Genomic DNA, 22,635 nt, shown 5'->3' with positions numbered 1-22,635 from the left:
GGGGTAAGGGAACTACTAGTTTGGTGGCAATGGATGGGAGATCTCCAGAGTTGAGGTGAGTGATGGTGCAGGAGACAGTGACCTGTTGGTCTAGAGTGAGGTCCTTTTCAAGGGGTAAGTAAGACCACACTACAACACAGCACCCCTTTATGGGTTTGATTATGTTGCAATTGGTGCACAGAGAGTGGAGGCAGTGCACTCAGGGGAGGTAAGGTTTGAGGAGAAGAGAGGAGTGCTGAAGTCGAGCTGGTTGACGACTCGTCGGCAATTAGAGATGAAAAGATCCAGAGCAAGGTGTTCAAGAGAAGGACTTTATAACAGAATCTCTCTTGCATTGCACTCAATCACAGAACAAGTTTTTTTTTGTTCCCCTTTTTCTGTCCCTGAACAAACTTCAAACTTGCCACATTTAAAACTCTTTCTAGCCCAAATGGCATGAAATATTAGAGGAAGTTAAAGTCACTCCTTGACCTACTGAATATTTCTGGTAATAATCAGCTATTTTCCTGGTCTCTGCTCAAATTATTCCTGAACAGCAAGGGAGAAATACTTCAGCAGCATCTGATTCTCCATAATGGGAATTCAATCCGATGGCGAGTTCATTTGTACAATATTTTCATGTCATCTTTCTTTGGACAAACCATGAAATTCAGAATTAATCCACTACCATTAGTACTATGCATTTACATCTTAGAGATAAATAGTCAACCAAGCTGGAGAGAGATGAAGAATTAGGGAATTCTAGGAACTGAAAACAAACTACTTGAGAAACTCAGTAGGTCAGGCAGAGAGATGTTTGAGATGTTTTGGGCCAAGATACTACATCAGGACTGAAGAATACAGGGGAGAGATAGTCAGTACATAGAGGTGAGGCATGGGATCGCAGGCGCAACAGTCTCTGTTTTATCACCTTCCAGCCTGTCTCTACCCTCACCCTCACATCCATATCCATTGTCCCTACCATATGCTGTTGCCCAACTCTACCACTTCCACCAGTTACTCTTCTAACCTGGATTCATCTACTGCCTGCCACATCCATCCATTTCACCTCTCCGTACCGGCTATCTCTCCTCCAACACCTCAGTCTTGATGCAGGGTCGCGACCCAGAATTTTGACCATATCTCCGCCTCCATAGATGCTGCCTGACCCACTGAGCTCCTCCGTCAGCTTGTTTATTTTAGCTCCAGATTACAGCATCTGCAGTCTCTTGTGCCTCCAGGGAACTCTAGGAGTGTGAGAAGTGAGGGGAGTCTTAACAGCTACGTCAACAAGAGGTTGTGAATGCCACTTGGTAGAAGAGTTAACTGGACACTGTTTCAAGACGTAGTCACACCTATTAGATAAATGGCTTCAAAATTGTTCTGTGGCCAGGGACAAAAGGGTGTGACTGTAAGTGAGACAAGTAGGGGGATTCAGGTAGTCTTGCTTTTGGAGCCTCAGCCCTTGAGCGTGCCCAATAAATCTGAGATTGAGGTTGAGAAGTGGGCGTGACGTGGGAACAATGAGTAACTGAACCATTGCACTCTAGTACAAGGAATCATTCAAGAGGGAGGAAGGGAAGAGAAATGTAGTTGTAATTGGGGATAATATAATCAGCCAAATAGATAATTCTTTGTCACATAGATCAAGTTTCTTAAAGGCTGTGTTGTCTGCTTGGTGCCTGGGTTTGGGTCATCTCATCTGTCGTGCAGTGGAATTTGGAGTGAGCCAGGAAAGTTCCAGCTGCCGTGGTCTATGTGGGTACCAATAATATAGGATGAAAGAGGAAAGAGGTTCTGCTGCGGGAATTTGAGCAGCTAGGGATTAAATTAAAATGCAGAACCAGAAGTATTAATCTCCGGATTGTTATCTGAGCAATCTGCAAATTGGCACAGGGTTGTTAAGATCAGACAGTTAAATGCATGAAAAAATATGGTGTGGGGGAATGGGTTTGAATTCTTGGAACACTGGCACCAGTACTGGGGAAGGAGGGAACTGTTCTGATGGGACAGGCTAGGATCCTGGCAAATCTCATAATTAGGGCTGTGGATAGGGCTTTAAATTAAATAATGGGGGAGGGATTTAAACAGCTTGAGAAAGTATGGATCATGTAAAAGGGAAAGAAAGTGCAGGAGCAATTACTGACGTCTCTAGAATAAAGAATAAAATAAAAAGTTTAGAATTTAAATTTGTGCGACATGGAGACAAAATCGAAAAGAAGGGTGCTGAGTACAGGACTGAAAGTATTATATTTAAATGCACATAGTTCATGAAATAAGACAGGTGACCTTGTCGCAAGTTAGAAAATTGGCAGGTGAGATGTCGTGAGCATCACAGCTGGGAGCTTAAGATTTAAGGATACACACTGTATCGAAAGGACATGCAAGTTGGCAGAGGGGTTGGGGTGGCTTTGTTGGTAAAAAAAAAATGAAATCAAATCCTTGGAAGGAAAGAAGATGTAGAATGCTTGTAGGTAGAGTTAAGAAACTGCAAGGGTAAAAAGACCCTGGTGGCAATTATATACATGTCTCTGTACAGTAGCCAGAATGTAAGGTACAGATTACAAGGGAAGATAGAAAAATCATGTAAAAAGAGCAACGTTATGATGCCCATAGAAATTTTAATATGCAGTAGATTGGGAAAATCATGTTGGTGTTCGATTCCAAGAGAAGGTAATTATAGAATGCCTACAAGGTGGCTTTTTAAGAGTAGATGTAGTCAAGTCCACAAGGGAAAAGGCAATTACGGCTTGGGTCTTGTGTAATGAACCACGTTGTATTAGGGAGCTTAAGGTAAGGATCAATTAAGCAGTGATCATATTATGATAGAATTTACCCTCCAGTTTGAGAGGGATCTGATTATCAGTTTTACTGTTCAGTAAAGGTAATTGCAGAAGCATGAGAGAGGAGCTGGCCAAAGTTGATTGGAAGGAGACACAAGCAGGGATGATGGTAGAGCAGCAATGGCTGGAGTTTTTGGGAGTAATTCGGAAAATGCAGGATTATTTCATTCCAAAAGAAGCAGCAGCATTCTAAAGGAAGGATGAGGCAACCGTGGCTGACAGGAGAAGTCAAAGATAGTAGAAAAGCAGAAAGAAAGGTCATACAGTATAGCAAGCATTAGTAGGAAGCTAGAGGAATAGGGAATGGGAGACTTTAAAAAAATACAACAGAAGGCAACTAAAAAGCATATCAAGCAGTAGTAAATCAAGGCAATTGGACTTGCTATATTGTCTAGAAGATGTTTCGCCACTCATCTCAGAGGCTTCTACAGATGGCAGGAGGCAAAGAGTGGGAATAAAGGGGGCCTTTTCTGGCCGGCTGCCAATGACTAGTGATAATGTGGGCATGTGGCCAAGTGGTTAAGGCATTGGACTAGCGACCTGAAGGTCGTGAGTTTGAACCCCAGCCGAGGCAACATGTGTTGTGTCCTTGAGCAAGGCACTTAATCACAGATTGCTCTGTGATGACACTGGTGCCAAGCTGTATGGGTCCTAATGCCCTTCCCTTCGACAACGTTGGTGTCGTGGAGTACTGACTGCAGCATGGGCAACTGCTGGTCTTCCATACAACCTTGCCCAGGCCTGCGCCCTGGAGAGTGAAGACTTTCCAGGCGCAGATCCATGATCTCGCAAGACTGACGGATGCCTTTATGTTAAAGATCCAGATGACATTTATAGCGAGAGGATTCGAGTACAGGAGCAGGGAGGTACTACTGCAGTTGTACAAGGCCTTGGTGAGACCACACCTGGAGTATTGTGTGCAGTTTTGGTCCCCTAATCTGAGGAAAGACATCCTTGCCATAGAGGGACTACAAAGAAGGTTCACCAGATTGATTCCTGGGATGGCAGGACTTTCATATGAAGAAAGACTGGATGAACTGGGCTTGTACTCGTTGGAATTTAGAAGATTGAGGGGGGATCTGATTGAAACGTATAAGATCCTAAAGGGATTGGACAGGCTAGATGCAGGAAGATTGTTCCCGATGTTGGGGAAGTCCAGAACGAGGGGCCACAGTTTAAGGATAGAGGGGAAGCCTTTTAGGACTGAGATTAGGAAAAACTTCTTCACACAGAGAGTGGTGAATCTGTGGAATTCTCTGCCACAGGAAACAGTTGAGGCCAGTTCATTGGCTATATTTAAGAGGGAGTTAGATATGGCCCTTGTGGCTACGGGGGTCAGGGGGTATGGAGGGAAGGCTGGGGCGGGGTTCTGAGTTGGATGATCAGCCATGATCATAATAAATGGTGGTGCAGGCTCGAAGGGCCGAATGGCCTACTCCTGCACCTATTTTCTATGTTTCTATGTTTCTATGATAGAATTCATGGCTTTGTGGCTAACAATGCAGTTGATACAAAGATAGGTGGAAGGGGAGCTAATATTGAGGAAGAAGGGATTTTGCAGAAAGACTTGGATAGATTAGGAGAATGTGGGCAAACAACTGGGAGACAGCGTAGGGAAGGGTATGGTTATGCACTTTGGTATAAAGAATAAAAACACAGACAAATTTTCAAACAAGGAGCAAATTTAGAAATCAGAAGTGGAGTACTGTTAAATTTTGGGCCCCAAAACTAAGAAAGGATATGCTAGCATTGGACAGGGTCCAGAGGAGGTTTATAAGAATGATCCTGGGAATGAAGGGTTAATGTACAAGGAGTGCTTGATGGCTTTGGGTGTGTACTCAGTGGAGTTTAGAAGAATGACTCAGTGGTGAAACCTACCAAATACTGAAAACCCTAGATCCAGTAAACATGGAGAATCTGGGATCAGAGGATACAACCTCAGAATGAAAGGACATCCTTTAGTATAGAGATGAGGAGGAATTGCTTTAGAGGTTGGTGAATCTGTGGAATTATGGAAGCCAAGTCATATATTTAAAGTGGAGCTTCCTTACTGCCCATTATGCAGCTGGCGGTTAGAGCAGCAATAAAGGTCCTCCATCTTCATTGCTGTTTCCGTAACTATTTTTTTGACCAGTGAAGGTTGTTAGCCCTGAGCTGAACTCCTGAACCTGGAGGACTCTTAGTCTAGCTCTACCCTCTGACCTGTTTGGCATGGGTGACCCTACCAAGAGTCAAAGTACAAAGCCCCAACTCCAGTCAAATACTATGGCAAGGTTGTGGTCCTCTTAGAGAAAAGTGGAGGTTGATAGGTACTTAATTAGTAACGGCATCATAGGTTATGGGGAGAAGACAAGAGAATGGGGTTATGAGGGAAAATAAATCAGCAATGATTGAATGCCATTACAGACTCAATGGTTTAATTCTGCTCCTTTGTCTTACAGTCAATATCCACATATGTGAATATCAAACAATAGTTGCAAAAAAGTGTACCTATAAATTGCAGTCTATTGATTAATATCCCTAAAAATAGCACCCACAATATTTATGCAAAGCTTATTTTCTGTTGCAAAGAAATACAAAAATTATACTGTATGGATCATTGATACAATAGAAAGAGAAATATGCTTTATCTAATAATGCATTATTAAATAAGCACTCACTGTTGTGTTTGCATGAGAGGCATGTTGGAGGTGTCACAGTTGTCTGAATGGTGAAGTGCTGGCATGATCTCACCAGTTACTGGGTTAAACACTGGCAGCGTGGAGAGAGGCCAAGCTGCTTCCCGGTTCTTCGACATGTTTCGAAGCTCCTTAGTTGACTTCTGGATGGAGCTGTGATGAACCAACTGGATGCTGAAGAAACACATGAAAACAGAAATGATGAGACTATATGTAAATCTGAACACATTTTTCTTCAGCAAAGCTCAGCACTGCTCATTATTCTACCTTCGGAAATTAGTTTCTGGATTCTTGTCAACATTCAAAAATGTTATGAAAAATGTTATGTTTTAATGGAAAATTATGAACTACAAGAGAACTCAAATACAAACTAGTCAAAATCAATGTTAATTGTAAATAGTTGCATAGCTGTATTATATATTTTAATAAATTTTCTATTTTTGACACTGAAATCAGCATAATCAAAAGAGGCAAGCTAACTATCTGGATCAGAAACTTCACAGAGAAATGCTTCAGTTCAGCAGGTTCTTCAGAGTATGATCTTCATTACTAAACCTTAATCCCCAATTCAGCCTTTGATTTGCTGCTATATCTGAGACTCAGAGGGTTGAATTTGAAATTAAGATTGTATTTTCTATTACAAATTTTAACTTCTGAAAGGTAGAAACCACTTTGGAAATAGTTCTCATGGGAGTTAAGACATGACTCATCTTTGCACTTCATGAATGTCTAATTTTATTGAGAGTTTTAACATGTTTGAAACTCTAGCCACAATTCTCATTCAAGCCAGGTCGAAAATTGCTAGATCTATGTTTTTAATTTGCATTTTGAATTAGTCTTCATTCAGACAATGCATTATATACCAAGCCAGATTTTCTTTAGACTCTGAGAGAGTATTAAGCATATCTATGCTTAAAGGTAGCTAAAAACCTAGGGTCTGATGAGATGTATCCCTGGTTACTAAGGGAGATAAGGAAGGAGATTTTAGGGGCATAGACTTTTAAATCTTTGCTAGTTCAAGAGGAAGTGCTAGATGATTGGAGGTTAGAAAAATGTGATATCTTTATTTAAGGGCAGCAGGGATTGGACTCGGCAATGGGAGGGAAGTTATTGGGAAAAAATTAGGGTCAGAATTAATCCACAATTTAAAAAATGAAGATCAGTCAAATATAATTTGCACTGTCTGTGTTAAAGAAAGATGTCATTTTGTTTCTTGTGATAAATATACAACAAAGCAGGAAATTCCAAATAATGCTGATGGAATTGTACTTCAAAGTCAGAATACAATGCCAAGCTACTACTGTATCATGCTTATAGCATAAGCAGAAGGGATCAAACATCCTCCTTGGTTTCCATTTAGAATTAAAATCAGTGGCCTGTGGCAAAGTAGGCCGGGACTAAGTTTCTAATTTTTTTCTCTAATTAAAGCAGCTACAATCTACCAAAATGATAGCTGGTGTTGCCGATGTTAAGGATTCATTCATTGCATTTTTCCCCCCAGAAAAATCATAGATGTCATGGTCTAATTAAAGCAGCTACAATCTACCAAAATGATAGCTGGTGTTGCCGATGTTAAGGATTCATTCATTGCATTTTCCCCCCCAGAAAAATCATAGATGTCATGGTCTTTAATGACGCGTCTTCATGTCTTTTCAAAAGCAACTTGGGAGAGGCAATAAATGCAGGCTTTACGTGCAATGCTGACATTATGTAAGCTGATCACAAAAGCATTTTTAACAGCATATCTAGCCCATCGCTTAAAGTTATTTGGAAGCTAAAGAAGCTGCTTGGGGCATTCTACCACTAGTAACACTAATAAAGGTAATTTCTTCCGCAATACGTACTAGCCATTCTTTGCCAGGCAACATAATGAAATCTTTGTACTGATTTTTTTTTCCAGAGAATTGAGCCAGTCCCACTTTATACACGAGTTGTTTACAATGCCCAGAGAAGCATTTGTTGATGAGGCTGAGAGTGGCGAGGCACGGCTCACTGGGGCTCGGGATGCGCGGTTCACTGCCTTAAAGTTTTGATGCACACATAGAAATTCAGTAGATGCCACTGTTAGAACATTTTGACGTTAAAAGAAAATTGAAATACAAGACAATTAAAAAATAGACTTGGGACCACCATATATGCTCACAGGGGAACAAAAAAAAAAGTATAGTTTTATTTTAACAGATGCTGTTAAAAATTAGTAAAAGTACTGGGAAGGGAAAGATTTAGACTGTCTGATAGCATAATCTGTATTCAATATAGAAATAGAAAGCCAATAAGAAACCTCAATATTCAGGCATTGTAGGGAGAAAGGCCAAATTAACCTTACAAATTATGCTTTTTGGAATTAATAACCCCACCTTCTTCCATAATCGAATAGATTGTACCTGACTTCCACATTTTTCTTCTTTAGTATTTTTAGAATCATTTGCTATCGTATTTTACTTTATGCCTAATTTAATAGGCATCATCCGTTCACAGTAGCATATAGTAACAGCTTTTATGGAGAAGTGAAAGAAACATCTCTCTTCTCCACCCACTCTTCACCCCCAGTAACAGCTGCTTGGATGAAAGCCCATAAGTTTGAAAGTTAACTCTGTTTCCCTCTCCCTCTCCCTCTCTGACTTGCCAAGCATTCCCCAGTACTTTGTGTTTGCAGCTGTCTGCATGGTTGCTTCGTGCAGCACAAGTGCTGCCAACTTCCAACACCTGGGTCCTGTGCCTCCAGCAGAATGCCCAATTCAGCTCAGCAGGTTGACTACGGGACACAGAGCATTTTGTTCTGTTGAGGGGCCAGCACTCGCATGGCACAAAACTATTACAGTGCCTCTGTGGGGACTGGGCTGGTCTTCACACATTACTGTGCCTTATCTAGAATCACACATACTGAAAGCTGTCACAGAGGGAACTAGGAATGAGTTCATGACCCAATGGTTATACAGCTACAGCGGAAGGCAGCAGAGATGCTCAAGCAGAAAGGACGCCCTTGAATAAGTACAAAAAGCTAACATCCATTCCAATTATGATGATACTATACTCTAGACAGTAAGAAATGGTCTTTTTATTAAGAATGAAAATGGAATACCACTGCAACAATAAAAGCAAAGTATTTGCATTCCCCCTCAAGGAATTCATTATTTTTATAATGAGTGGAGAGATATCCAAACCAGTAGCCAACACAAAGGATGTTCACTTTCATTACAAATAGATATACTATTCCATTTTCAAAGAGCTATGGGCAAGTTGATTTCAGGTGTAACTGAAAAGGCAAGAACTCACTTGCCATGCTATCAAGAGAGCTAACTGCAGTTACTCCTTATTATGGGTCAGCAATATGAAATGAACTATGAGAAGTGTAAAAACTCAAAAAGACACACAAGGATGGGACAGACTCTGAAGCCAACAGTAGCAGATTATGATCTGATAAAGCAAAAAAGAGAAACTAAAACTGAAAATGTTCAATCCGAAACATAACAGGAAAGAAGACACTTACTCTGGTGTTTGCATGTCTCTCTTTTGCCTAGGAACAAAACAAAATTAATGAATTAAATAATAGGCATTGGTATTTGAAACATCAAAAATATTTGCATACTGGTGGACCCACCTTTGGCAGATGTTGAGAAGATGATCACTGAATACACTTGTCAGTATCTGCCTGTAAGTATAGGGCCAGAGCAACTGCACACACAAACACGTGACAATCAAGCATAAATGGACACAGAATGAAACAGACTCAAAGGCTTGAGAAAATAAATTTGCATGGATGGAAATGAAATATGAATTCATGCAATGATATGGACAGATCTATATTTTCTACCTGCTTCTAATAACCTGTAATATTTTTAATAGGAAGTGAATCAGAACAAGTAAAATTCTTTCCCTGCAGTGTTTTTCTTTGATACTAAGTGTGTGTTGGAACTTTTTTTTTCCAGAAAGAAGTGCTGCTTTGAGTGTCAGTGCTTATGCATTTTGATAGAAGCGCGAGGTACTTACACTCCTTCTCGACGGCAGAACATGATGTAACCGAGGATGACAAACAGCACTAGGGCAACAGCAATTGGTACAGCCAGTGTAATGACAAAGTCTGTGTAATAATCCTTGCTCTTCAGGTTAGTCAAAGGTGGCTTATACTCTCCATCATCAGGCAAGATACCATCTCCCCTTTCCACCTCGTGGGCCACAGAAGGTGTCTTCGATTTATCAACCTGCCACCAAATTGCAAGAAAATAGAAATACATCTTCAAATTGCCTTATTTTTAAATTTTCTTCTAAGTTACTCTGGTGACTTAAGAATGAAAATCAGTTCCATCCTCGAACTGGACAAAGAATGCAGACACGTATTGATGTCTCTAGAACAATTGTATTAGCACTGCAGTTCCATATGTGGCTTCTAAGCAGTTTTCTGTCTCTTTGTTCAGAAGAATTTCAATGGCCCGACATCAGCAACTTGTTTTACTTCTCTCCTGGTAAGAATGAATCACTGCTCCCACAAGCTTAACAACTACATAAAAAGGCAGCAAGTCACTGGTTAGTAAGCACATTTGAACCTTTCATTCAGTTGAGGCTCCTCCAGAAATCCTAAATATTATTTCTCAAATTACTTCATTTTTTTCATGGTCAGACCTCAGTAAGAGCCAAAACGTGATGACATCTTTTTCACTAATACAACATTCACAACATTATTTACACAGAGTAAATAGTGCATTCCAGCCTGTCAGTGGTTTCATAGCTTTACACTGTAATAAGACCAGAACCAAAAGAGCTAAAGACATAGGAGCAGAATTAAGCCATTTGGCCTGTCGAATCTGCTCTGCCATTTTATCATGGCTGATCCATTTTTGCTCTCAGCTCCGATATCCTGCCTCCCACCCCCGGTATCCCTTCATGCCCAGACCAATCAAGAATTTATCAACCTCTCCTTTAAACATGCATAAAGATTTAACATCTGCAACTGCCTGTGGCAGCGAGTCCCACGGATTCCCCACCCTCTGGCTCATCCTCCTCTCTGTTCTAAAAGGACACCCCTCTATTTTAAGGCTGTGTCCTCTGGCCTTAGATACTCCCACCATAGAAAACAACCTCTTCACATTCACTCTATCAAGTTCTTTCACCATTCAATAGGTTTCAATTAGGTCACCCCTCATTCTTCTAAATTCCAGTGGATACAAGCCCAGAGCCATCAAACACTCTTCAAATGACAAGCCGTTTAATCCTGGTATCTTTTTCTTGAACCTCCTTTGAACCCTCTCCAATTTCAGCACATCCTTTCTAAGATAATGGGCCCAAACCTGCACATAATACTCCAAGTGAGACCTCACCAGTGCTTTATGAAGTCTCAATATTACATCCTTGCTTTAATATTCTAGTCCCCTTGAAATGAATGCTAACAACACATTTGCCATCCTCACCACAGACTCAACCTGCAAATTAACATTTAGGGCTTTTCCCTTGAAGAAACCTTGCTCTCTACGGCCTCCAAGTACCCCGAAACCACATCCTCAACAATCGACTCCCAACATCTTCCCAACCACTGAGGTCACACCAACTGGCATAGAGATTCTTTTCTTCTGCCTCTCTCCCTTTGTGAAGAGTGTAGTGACATTTGCAATTTCCCAGTCTTTCAGAACCATTTCACACTCTGGTGATTCTTGAATGATCATTACTAATGCCTCCACAATCTCTTCAGCCACATCTTTCAGAACCCTGGGGTGTATACCATCTGGTGCAAGTGACTTATTTACCTTCAGACCTTTCAGTTTCCCCAAGAACCTTCTCTCTGGTAATGGTAACTTCATGCACTTCATGCCCCCGACACCTGGAACTTCCACCATACTGCTAGTGTCTTCCACAGTGAAGACTGATGCAAAGTACATATTCAGTTCATCTGCCATTTCCTTGTCCCCCATTACAACCTCTCTAGCACCGATTTCCAGCAGTCCAATATCCATTCTAGCCTCTCTTTTACGCTCTATGTATCTGAAAAAACTTTGGGTATCCTCTAATATTATTGGCTAGCTTACTTTCGTATTCCATCTTTACTTTCTTAATAACTTTTTAAGTTGCCTTCTGTTGGTATTTAAAAGTTTCCCAATCCTCTAACTTCCCTCTAACCTTTGATCTATTTTATGCCCTCTTTTTGGCTTTTATGTTGGCTTTGACTTCTCTAGTTAGCCACGGTTGTGTCCTCTTGCCTTTAAAATACTTCTTTGAGATGTATATATCTTTTGCCTTCTGAATTCCTTCAGAAATTCCAGTCATTGCTGTCTGCCATCATCCCTGCCAGTGTTCTCTTCCAATCAATTCTCCTCTCATGCTTCTGTAATTTCCTTTACTCCATTATAATACTGACACATCTGACTTTCACTTCTCATATTTCAAGGTGAATGAGATCATATTACGATCACTTATCCCTAAGGATTCTTTTATCTTAATGCTCTCTAATCAATTCCAGTTCATTGCCCAATCCAGAATAGCTGATCCCCTCATGGGCCCAACCTAAAAAGCCATCTCGTAGGCATTCTAGAAACTCTCCCTCTTGAAATCCAGCACCAGCCCAATTTTCCCAATCTACCTACATATTGAAATTCCCCTTAACCATTATAACATTGCCCTTTTGGCATGAATTTTCTATCTCCAGTTGTAACTTGTAGACCACATTCCTACTACTGTTTGGGGGTCTGTATACAACTCTCATCAGGATCTTTTTACCCTTGCAGTTCCTTAGCTCTATGCACAATTCAACACCTTCTGACCCTATGTCACCTCTTTCTAATGATTTGATTTCATTTTTATTGAACCAACATTGCCATGCCAACCCCCGCCTATCCTTTCAGTACAGTGTGTATCCTTGCACAATAAGCTCCCAGGTATAGTCTTCTTTCAGCTACGATTTAGTGAAGCCTGCAACATTGTACTTGCCAATCTGTAACTGCTATAAGTTAATTGACCCTATTCCATTAACTGCATACATTCAAATACAATACATTTAGACCTGTGTTCACATTTTTCGATTTTGTCTGCCTTTTACATTGCAACTCAACCTGGTGACTGCAATTCTGTCCCATTACCAGCCTCTCCTTGCTAGGAGTCTCACTACACATCATTTCTGCTTGTAAGCCAACTACCTCATCTTCAGCAGTATCACTCCGGTTCCCATTCCCCTGCCAAATTAGTTTAAACCCACCCCAACAACTCTAGCCAACCTGCCCACAAGGGTACTGGACCCAACTGGGTACAGATGTAACCCATCTCTTTTGTACAAGTCATACCCAGAAGAAATCCCAATGGCATATAACTCTGAACCCCTGCCCCCTGCACTAGTTCCTCAGCCATGCATTCACCTGTAAGATCATCCTATTCTTACCCACACTGGCACATGGTACAGGCAGCAATCCAGAGATTACTACCCTCGAGGTCCTGTTTCCCTAGCTGCTCACCCTCACCCTTGAGAATGCCATAGACACGATCCGAAACATCCCTGATGCTGGCACCAGGCAGGCAAAATACCATTAGGTGTCTCTATTGCACCCATAGAACCTCGTCTCTGTTCCTCTGACTAGGGAATTACCTGCCAACACTGCAGTCCTCTTCACCTCCCTGCTCCTGATTGGCCATCTTCCTCAATTGTATCTAAAGTTATATAATTATTATTGAGGGGAATGGCCACAGGTGCACTCTGCACTGGCTGTGCACTTCCCCGCTTTCTCCTGACAGTCACCCCGTTACCCGTCTCCCGCAAGCTACAGGTAACTGCCTCCTCATGTTCCCGCATTGGTTCAAGGTCATTGGGCAGCAGCTCTAGTTTTTAAATACGTTCTCTCAGGAGCTGCAGCCCAGTGCACCTGGTGTAGAGATGTCTATCTGAGTGACTGGAGGTGTCCCAGACTTCCCATATCCCACAAACAGTGCAAACACTGCCCCAGGTGTCATTCTCACTATACTATGCACAAATAAATGAGGAGCGAACAATTAAGAACAGAGAGAGTAACATGCAAGACAACCTACCTCATCTAAGCCTGATGAGCCAAGGCCACTCTAAAGAATGAGTGTGCCCATCAGGCCAAATCACCAACAGTTGTCATAGGGAAGCACTGTCTCAACTCAAGGGAATCAGAATAAGCACACTAGCAAAATATTATGCTTTTAGTTTGCCCTAATCTTTCACCATGTTGATTAAGATATGCAGATAAATAGTCAGAAAGTGTACCCGATAGCCTAATTTCCCTGCATAACTCTTAAAAAAAAACAAAGGAGGTGACTTATTTTCTGTGATTTTGTGCCTTTAAAGATTTTTGAAAATAATGTTAACCAAGTAATCTCATCAAGGCCACCCTGTTGCATCTCATCCTGGTCCCACCGCATATTCATCCTGTTAACAGATTCATTTCCACTTCAAATCACTCGGCTGCAAGGTATGTGCATTTGGTTGTCTTGGAATGTAACTATTACTGTATTCGTACCCGGATAGATCAAGGATGGGAAAAATTAGTATCTAACTGCCATCAGGAATGATCCAAGAATAGTGTGCTTTCTAACTTTGACATGGAGTTGCATGGAAAGTCATGATACTCACTTGCTGGAAACTCATAGCTGCATGAGTCTCGGGGACGGGGGGGTGGTTGAGGGGGATTATGGCCTTCTCTTCTTGACTTGAATGGAGAAGGTGCTACTGATCAACAGATCAACTTCAATTAGTTAACGGTGATAGAAAACAGATTAAATGGTAATTAAATGTTAAATAATAAACTCTTTGATTCAAAGCCTCTTGGTTAAGTTCTTGTTAAGCACACTGAATGACATCAACAACCTATTAACACGGGATAGAAATAGCTAAACGCATGCAGATGAAATTTAATGCATGAAAGTGCAAATACTTTTTGGAAGGAAGAACAGATGGTGGGAATTTATTACAATTTATTATAATTATAGAACAATCTCGGTGTACACGTACATGACTTGTGCTGAGGTGGTCACCGCCAGAGTGCAGGCTTCAGAGAGGACCACCAGGAGAAATAAGGGGAGTGAGCAGTCAGTGCAGGGTTCCTGTGTGGCCAGTCTCCTCAGCAACACGTATACCCCTTCAGATACTGCTGGAGGGGAGTGGCATATCAGGGAACAGCAGCAGCCGCCAGGTCAGTGGCACTGTAGCCAGCTCTGAGGCTCAGCAAGGAAGAGCAAAATCAGGAAGAGCAACAGTGATAGGAGATTCAATAGTTAGGGGGACAGACAGCAGATTCTGTGGCCATGAAAGAAGTCAAGATGGCGTGCTGCCTTTCAGGTGCTAGGTTCCAGGATGTCTCAGAGTAGCTGCAAAAGATTCTCAAGAGGAAGAGTGAACTGCCAGAGGTCATGTGCACACAGGCATCAATGACAAAGGTAGAAAGGGGAAGAGGTCCTGTGCAATGAGCATAGGGAGTTAGGGAAGAGGCTGAAGAGCAGGACCCTCACCAAGAGGGCAATCCCTGGATTACTCCCAGTACCATTCTGGAATGGTTCCAGAGGACTGAAAAATGCAAATGTCACTCCAACCTTCGAGAAAGGAGGGAGGTAGCAGAAAGGAAAGTATAAGCCAGTTAGACCATCTTTACGGGTTGGGAAGATGTTGTTATTAAGGATGAAGTTTCGGGGTACTTGGAGCTGCATGATAAAATAGGACAAATGGTTTCCTTCAGGGGAAATGTTGCCTGACAAATCTGTTGGGAGTTCTTTGAGAAGTAACAGGCAGGATAGGGGAGTCCTTTGATGTTGCTTACTTGGATTTTCAGAACACCTTTGACAAGATGCCACACATGAAGCTGCTTTACAAGATAAGAGCCCATTGCATTACAGAAAAGGAACTAGCATGGATAGAAGATTGGCTGAATAGCAGGAGGCAAAGGGTGGGAATAAAGGAGGCCTTTTCTGATTGACTGTCGGCGACTTGAGGTGTTCCACAGGGGTTGGTATTGGGACGATTGCTTTTCACGTTATATGGCAACGACTTGTATGACAGAATTGATGGCATTCGTAGACAATACAAAGATGGGTGGAGGGACAGGTAGTGTTGAGGAAGCAGGGTGTCTGAAGAAGGAATTGGACAGATTGGAACAATGATCAAAGAAGTAGCACATGGAGAGTCAGGAAGTGTATGATTATGCACTTTGGTAGAAGGAATAAAGGCATAGATTTTATTCTAAATGGGGAGAAAATTCAAAAATCAGAGGTGTAAAGGGACTTGGGAGTCCTCATGCAAGGTTCCCTGAAGGTTAACTTGTAGGTTGAGTCCGTGTTAAGGAAGGCAAATGCAATATTAGCATTCATTTTGCTAAGACTAGAATATACAAGCAAGGATGTAATGCAGAGTCTTTATAAGGCATTGGTCAGACGACTCTTGATGAGTATTGGGAACAGTTTTGGGCCCCTTAACTAAAAGATGTGCTCACATTGGATAACGCCACAGGAAGTTCACAAAAATGATTCAGGAATGGAAAGGTTAACTTATGAGGAGCATCTGATGGCTCTGGGCATGTATTTGCTGGAGTTTAGAAGAATGAGGGGAGATCTCATTGAAGCCTACTGAATATTGAAAGGCCTAAATGGAGTGGATGTAGAGGGGATTTTTCCTATAGTGGGTGAGTCTAGGACAAGAGGGCACGGCCTCTAGATAGAAAGAGGTCCATTTAGAACAGGGATAAGGAGGGATTTCTTTAGCCAGAGGGTGGTCAATCTGTGGAATTCATTGCCATGGACCACGACAGGTCATTGAGTATATTTAAAGCAGGACTTGATAGGTTCTTCATTTTTCAGGGCATCAAAGGTTACAGGGAGAAGGCAGGAGAATAGGGTTGAGAGGGATAATAAATCAGCCATGATGGAATGACAGAGCAGACTTGTTGGGCTAAGTGGCCCAATTCTGCTCCTTCGTCTTAAGCTCTTATGAATTCTTAAATGCTATTAAAACTGAGTATGTGGTTGAACAAGCATAAAGGATATTGTGATTTATAAAGACAGGCAGAGAACAAACACATGGAGTTTGTACACAATTTAAACTCATTGTTGCCATAAAGGAGGCACAGGAGCCTTTAGACACACATTCAATGTTTCAGGAACAGCTTCTTCACCTCTGCCATCAGACTTCTGAATGGACAGTGAACCCATGAACCCTACCTCACACATGGAAGGTTAAAGCAGCAGCATAAATGAATGTGCTGACATTGTAACATCCTATACAACATATCTATCTTTCTGTGAGTCGTGCATAAAAGATCTTGTGATTTATAAAGAGAGGCAGAGTACAAACACATAGTCTCCCTAAAAAAGATCATTGTGAGGTATAACAACAACAAGCCATGGTTCACCAAGGAGTTGAGGACTCTCAGATCTGCAGAGGATTTTGCCCACAGGTCTAGAAACAGAGAGGAATCTTGCTCTGTAAAACAGCAGTTTAATAACGCACTGAAACGGGTGAAAGCCACTTCCAAGAATCAGCCAGACAGAGACTTCAACAACAATAGCCAGGCAGGCTGGAGTTCTCTGCAAAGTCTTACCAACTTCAAACAGAAGTACTCCCTAGTCTCCCCCTCCTCTACCTTGGCCAACCAACTTGATCAGTTTTATTGCCGGTTTGGTAAGGACCATCAATACCTACTGTATCTCTTCTCACTTCCTCTGATCCTGATATGCTGAGCGCCTATGCCCCTCCCTTTCACAATCACTTGAAATGTCACCCTCCTCCCTTCACCCCACCCTCATCAGCCTTCTTCACCCCCACCATAGCAACACTCAGATCAGTGTGGGTTCATCAGTCTGGTGGCCTGGTGGAAGAAGCTGTCCCTCCATCCTGTTGGTCCTGGCTTTTAAGTTGCGGTACCGCTTCCCGGATGGTAGCAGCTAGAATAGATTCTGGTTGGGATGACTTGGCACCCCAATGATCCTATGGGCCCTTTTTACACACCTGTCCTTGTAAATGTCCCGAATCATGGGAAGTTCACAACTACAGATGTGCTGGGCTGACGCACCACTCTCTGCAGAGTCCTGCGATTAAGGGAGGTACAGTTCCCATACCAGAGAAGGCTCTTGCCCTCTCCCCTCCATCTCGCACCATGCTTTCTCTGAAGCAAGAAGACATTTGCAAACTATTTGGAAAACAGAACATCAGGAAAGCTGCAGGTACCCTGATGATGTCTCACCTGGTACTCTAAGGCACCGTGCAGATCAGCTAGACCTATCGTTACTGTGATACTTAAAACCTCCCTGCAATTACGCAGGGTTTTCGGACTGCTTTAAAGTTACTCCAATCATTCCAATTCCCAGGAAAGACAAGATGACTGGATTTAATGATTTTAGGCCAGTAGCTCTGACTTCAGTAGTTATGAAAACCTTTGAACATCTGATGTTGGCCTACCTTAAGTCCATTATTGATCCTCTTCATGACCTGCTAAACCAGGGGTTCTTAACCTTTTTTTATGCTATGGACCCCTTCTCAGAATAATGTTTTTAAATATTTAAAATAAAATACATTGGATTACAACTGAAACCCATTATATTGGAATATGGTTATCAAAATATTAAAAAAACATGATAAACATGATAAACCTCTGGGAACATGACCTACAGATTTCAATTGATGAGGACACTTAGAATAAAATTTTTAAACTTGTTCACACCTCTTCGTTATGTGCGTGTCACTCTCTTTTACAATTTAAAGTTGTTCATAGAGCCTATATGACTAAAGATAAGCTCTCTCGTTTTTACTCAGATTTTTCTCCATACTGTAATAGGTGTAATGTCGAAGAGGCCTCTCTAATTAATGTGTTTTGGTCCTGCATGCGGCTTGGTAAGTTTTGGAAAGTAGTATTTCAAACTTTCTCGGAGCTTTTTAAAGTAAACTTTAAATCTAATCCTCTGACTGCCTTGTTTGGCATTGTTGGAGGAAATGATTTTACTCTTAAGCTGAATGATTTGCATATTTTGGCTTTTATTTCTCTTTTAGCCAGAAGAGGTTTGTTTTGTTTAAATGGAAAGATGCCGCTCCACCTACTCATGCCTATTGGTTGATTGATGTTATGTCATGTTTAAATATAGAGAAGATTAGGTGTTCTATTTCTATACCTAGAAAAGATTTTTTCACATTATGGGGAACTTTTTGGAATTACTTTCACAATTTTCAACTTGTTCAGCAATGAATGTTCGAATTTATGACTATACGTCAGATATATTTGTTCTTTTCTTTTAACCAAACAGCATTTTTTTCTCTTTTTTTTCCTCTGTTTTGTTATGGGGTTTTGATTTTGCTTTAGATTAGAATAAAATATACCTTTTCAATATTATGGTTAATTTACTATAAATAGTTATGGGGCAATTCAATCTTGTTTCTGTTTCCATAATATCATAATGTATTTTGTATTTGTCCGTGCAAGTAATATTAATATTGAAAAAGAAAGAAAAACATGACAGAGTGATATATCTGCTTCTTTACTAACACATTAAATAACAAGACTATGCATTTAAAATAGAGGCAAGTTAACATTCAGTTTTATTTTACAAAAACATATCAGTGTGAAGGCTGTTGTTGTTTAGCCTGAATCATCATCAAGTGCCGTGCCCAGTTTGAGGTTTGACTGCCATGGCCCACACACTCCTGTTTTGGGTCAGGTGGATCAATTCATTGGTATTCATTTCCAGTTCTCTGGCTGCTGTCTCCATCATCATTTGTCTTTGTCTTCCTCTGGCTTTCTTCCCTTCAATCTTTCCCATAATAACCGTGCATTCTAACTCCTCTTTCCTAATCACATGTCCAATGAAGTTACGTTGCCTTTTCATGATCTTATACATTATCTCTTTTTGTGTTTGCTCTGTTCATGACATCCTTGTTAGATATTTGTTTCGTCCATGATATTCTTTGCATCCTCCTCAAAAACCACATCTCTGCTGCTTCAATTTGTTTCCTCATGTTACTAGATATTGTCCAACATTCTGAGTCTTATAACATTAACTGGATAAAAGTAATATTTCAGTACTCTGAGGCGGGTTGTCATGCCTAGTTTAGTGTTGGTCAGTATACTCTTTATTCTCGTAAAGGTGTCTTTTGCCATCCCTATTCTTCTTTTGATGTCCATGTCGCACCTGCCATCTGATGTCACCCAGCTTCCTAAGTAGCAAAAGTTCTGTACTTGTTTTATGTCTTCCTCGTTTATTTCAGCCTGCAGATAGGATTCTCCTTCTTTTTGGATATCACCATACATTGTCTTTTTGTAATTGATAGAAAGACCCATTTTTGCACTTTCTTCAACAACTATATCAATTAGGTTTTGTAGTTCTTCCTCCGTACTTGTAATTAGCACAGTGTCATCCGCATATCTAAAACTATTGATGTTTTCACCGCCAACTTTGATTCCCAAGATGTCTCTTATTTTTTGTAAAATTGTTTCACTGTACACATTAAACAAATCAGGGGAGAAAACACACCCTTGTCTATTGCCTCTCTTGATATTCGTAAACTGACTCACTTCTCCATCTATTCTTACAGCAAACCACCAGTGCTAGATACTAGGTTTCCTAGAATTTATTTGCTAAGAAAACCATGGTCAAAATCACAAAATATATCGCATAACAGCAGCATCAAGAGGATCTTCAAGACAATTCTGAAGATGCTTCGCTCGGAAGGGTTGATTCTGGTCAGCAGGGGATCCCCCGACTGTCATCAAGCTACTGCTTATAAAATTCAAGTAACAAAAGAAAATTATTGCCACTTGGAATGTAGGAACCCTATATCAAGCAGGAAGATTGGACAATGTGATAAATGAAATGGAAAGACTAAAAATTATCATGGGAATCAGCGAAGTTCGTTGAACAGGTGCTGGAACATGTCAGAATAGAAACAAAACACTAGTTTATTCTTGTGGAACATCCCATACTAATGGAGTAGGAATTCTTATGGATGAAAACATGGCAAAAAGTGTTTTAGGACATTGGGCAATATCAGAAAGAGTGCTCGTTGTTAGATTCAGAGGACAACCATTTGATTTAGCCATTATACAGGTATATGCACCAACAACAGATGGAACAAATGAGGATATAGATAAATTCTATGAAGAGCTTGAACAAGCAAAGAATGGATGCAAATCTCAAGATCTGGTTAGCTTGAATAAGAACATTAAACTGTGAGGTGGTCTTTGACAATGCAACATGCATGTCATGATGGATATTCAATCATTTAGATTTTTTATTTTAATAGACACAAGTGTTGAAAATCCTGATTCACAAACATATGCTGTTGCAAATGGAATTAAAGCTTCCATAGCTCACTTTATAATGGAAGGATAGACTTCTCTCAAAGAACACCAGAATTCTCCAAGGTTTTTTGAGTTTTCTTTTTGGGCATATTACACCCCAAGTGTAGTAAGTTTTTTGTCTTTGATCAGTGAGTTCATCTTTGGCTAGATCAACATCTTCGATACAGTTTATGTCAGAAAGGAAAGGACTGTGGATTGAAAGTTCAATATTAATGCCATCAAGATGTAAATAACTTTGGAAAGGCTTCTGAAGTGTTTCCAGGTGTTCACAGATGACTCTCTTCAAAGAAATTGACACAGAATTTTGTATCTCAGCTCCATGTTGGTAAGGCACTTCGTCCATCATTCAAAAGTCTGCAAAGATATCAGCCTCTCTACTCTCTTCTTCCATATCGGCGGCTTTGCCAATAAAGCTCGTAATTTTTCAGTAGCATCCATAATGGTGACTTCAGAGCCTTGAACTAAGAGATTTACTTCATTCATATGGTTAAAAGTATCTGCCAGGCAAGTCAACCCAGAGATACAATCCTTTTTTTTTCCAAACTGTTCCAAGAGTGGGTTGTCTTTTTCTTTCATAAAAAGTGAGACCTCTGTTCTTAGTTTGAACAAACGCTTCAAGACTTGTTCTCTTTAAATACAGTGAACTTCTGTGTGATACAGAAGCACTTCATATTAAGACCATAAGATATAGGAGCAGAAGTAGGCCATTTGGCCCATCAAGTCTGCTCCACCATTCAATCATGGGCTGATCCAATTATTCAGTCATCCCCACTCCCCTGCCTTCTCCCCACACCCTTTGATGCCCTGGCTAATCAAGAACCTATCTATCTCTGCCTTAAATACACTCAATGACTCGGCCTCCACAGCCGCTCATGGCAACAAATTCCAGATTTACCACCCTCTGACTAAAGTAATTTCTCTGCATCACTGTTCTAAATGGATGTCCTTCAATCCTGAAGTTGTGCCCTCTTGTCATAGACTCCCCTACCATGGGGAAAAACTTTGCTATATCTAATCTATTCAGGCCTTTTAACATTCGGAATGTTTCTAAGAGATACCCCCTCATTCTCCTAACTCCAGGGAATACAGCCCAAGAGCTGCCAGACATTCCTCATACAGTAACCCTTTCATTCCTGGAATCATTCTCGTCAATCTTTTCTGAACCCTCTCCAATGTCAGTATATCCTTACTAAAATAATGAGCCCAAAACTGACATACTCCAAGTGTGGTCTCACGAGTGCCTTGTACAGCCTCAACACACATCCCTGCTCTTATATTCTATACCTCTAGAAATGAATGCCAACATTGCGTTCGCCTTCTTCATAACAGACTCAACCTGGATGTTAACCTTCAGGGTGTCCTGCACAAGAACTCCCAAATCCCTTTGCATCTCCATATTTTGAATTCTCACTCCCAAGTTCCTTTACATCTCTGCAAAGACTTCTTGACAAGTCTTTAAAAATGCAGATTATTCAGAGACCTGCTTCTCATAGAGTTGATGAATTTTGTGTCTGTTGACAAAACTTCTTTCAGGGTTGCTGGAAGTCCTTGCTGCCAGTGCATGTCTCTGTAAAGAAAATCAATGAGTGACGCTGAAGTGAAGAGCTTCCTTTTTCATTACAGTAGCAAACTCAGATGTATTACCATCACAGGAGCTCCACCTGTGCAAGGAGTATGAGGTTCTTCTTTCCAGTCAAAGTTTTGTTTGGCAAAAAAATCTTTTATCATTTCCCAAATGTCAACAGCCTTTGCAGTTTCCAGGAGGGACTCACAAAATAAGAATTCTTCTTTGATGGTGTCAGAACGTGCACAATGAACAAATACAAGGAGCTGACTACATTGAGAGGATGTCTGTAGTTTCCTCCA

At 41.0% G+C, this 22,635-nt stretch overlaps 1 protein-coding gene across 3 annotated transcripts in view; it reads right to left on the bottom strand.

Annotated features, from left to right (window-relative positions):
• The window catches only part of sgce (sarcoglycan, epsilon), a 101,717-nt gene that overhangs the window by 5,113 nt on the left and 73,969 nt on the right, over positions 1 to 22,635 (bottom strand). For 2 of the 3 annotated variants that reach the window (XM_072253427.1, XM_072253425.1), the window contains 3 exons: positions 9,491 to 9,702; positions 8,991 to 9,017; positions 5,483 to 5,674 (listed from right to left, as the gene is read on the bottom strand). In XM_072253427.1, the coding sequence (XP_072109528.1) occupies positions 5,483 to 5,674; positions 8,991 to 9,017; positions 9,491 to 9,702 (431 nt within the window). The remainder of the gene's footprint in view (positions 1 to 5,482; positions 5,675 to 8,990; positions 9,018 to 9,490; positions 9,703 to 22,635) is intronic. The other variant, XM_072253426.1, reaches the window with a different exon arrangement.

Source organism: Mobula birostris, chromosome 3, assembly GCF_030028105.1.
Source record: "Mobula birostris isolate sMobBir1 chromosome 3, sMobBir1.hap1, whole genome shotgun sequence".
Taxonomy (NCBI): domain Eukaryota; kingdom Metazoa; phylum Chordata; class Chondrichthyes; order Myliobatiformes; family Myliobatidae; genus Mobula; species Mobula birostris.
Note: the sequence above shows the minus strand (reverse complement) of the source record. Positions and strands in the feature narration are given on the sequence as shown.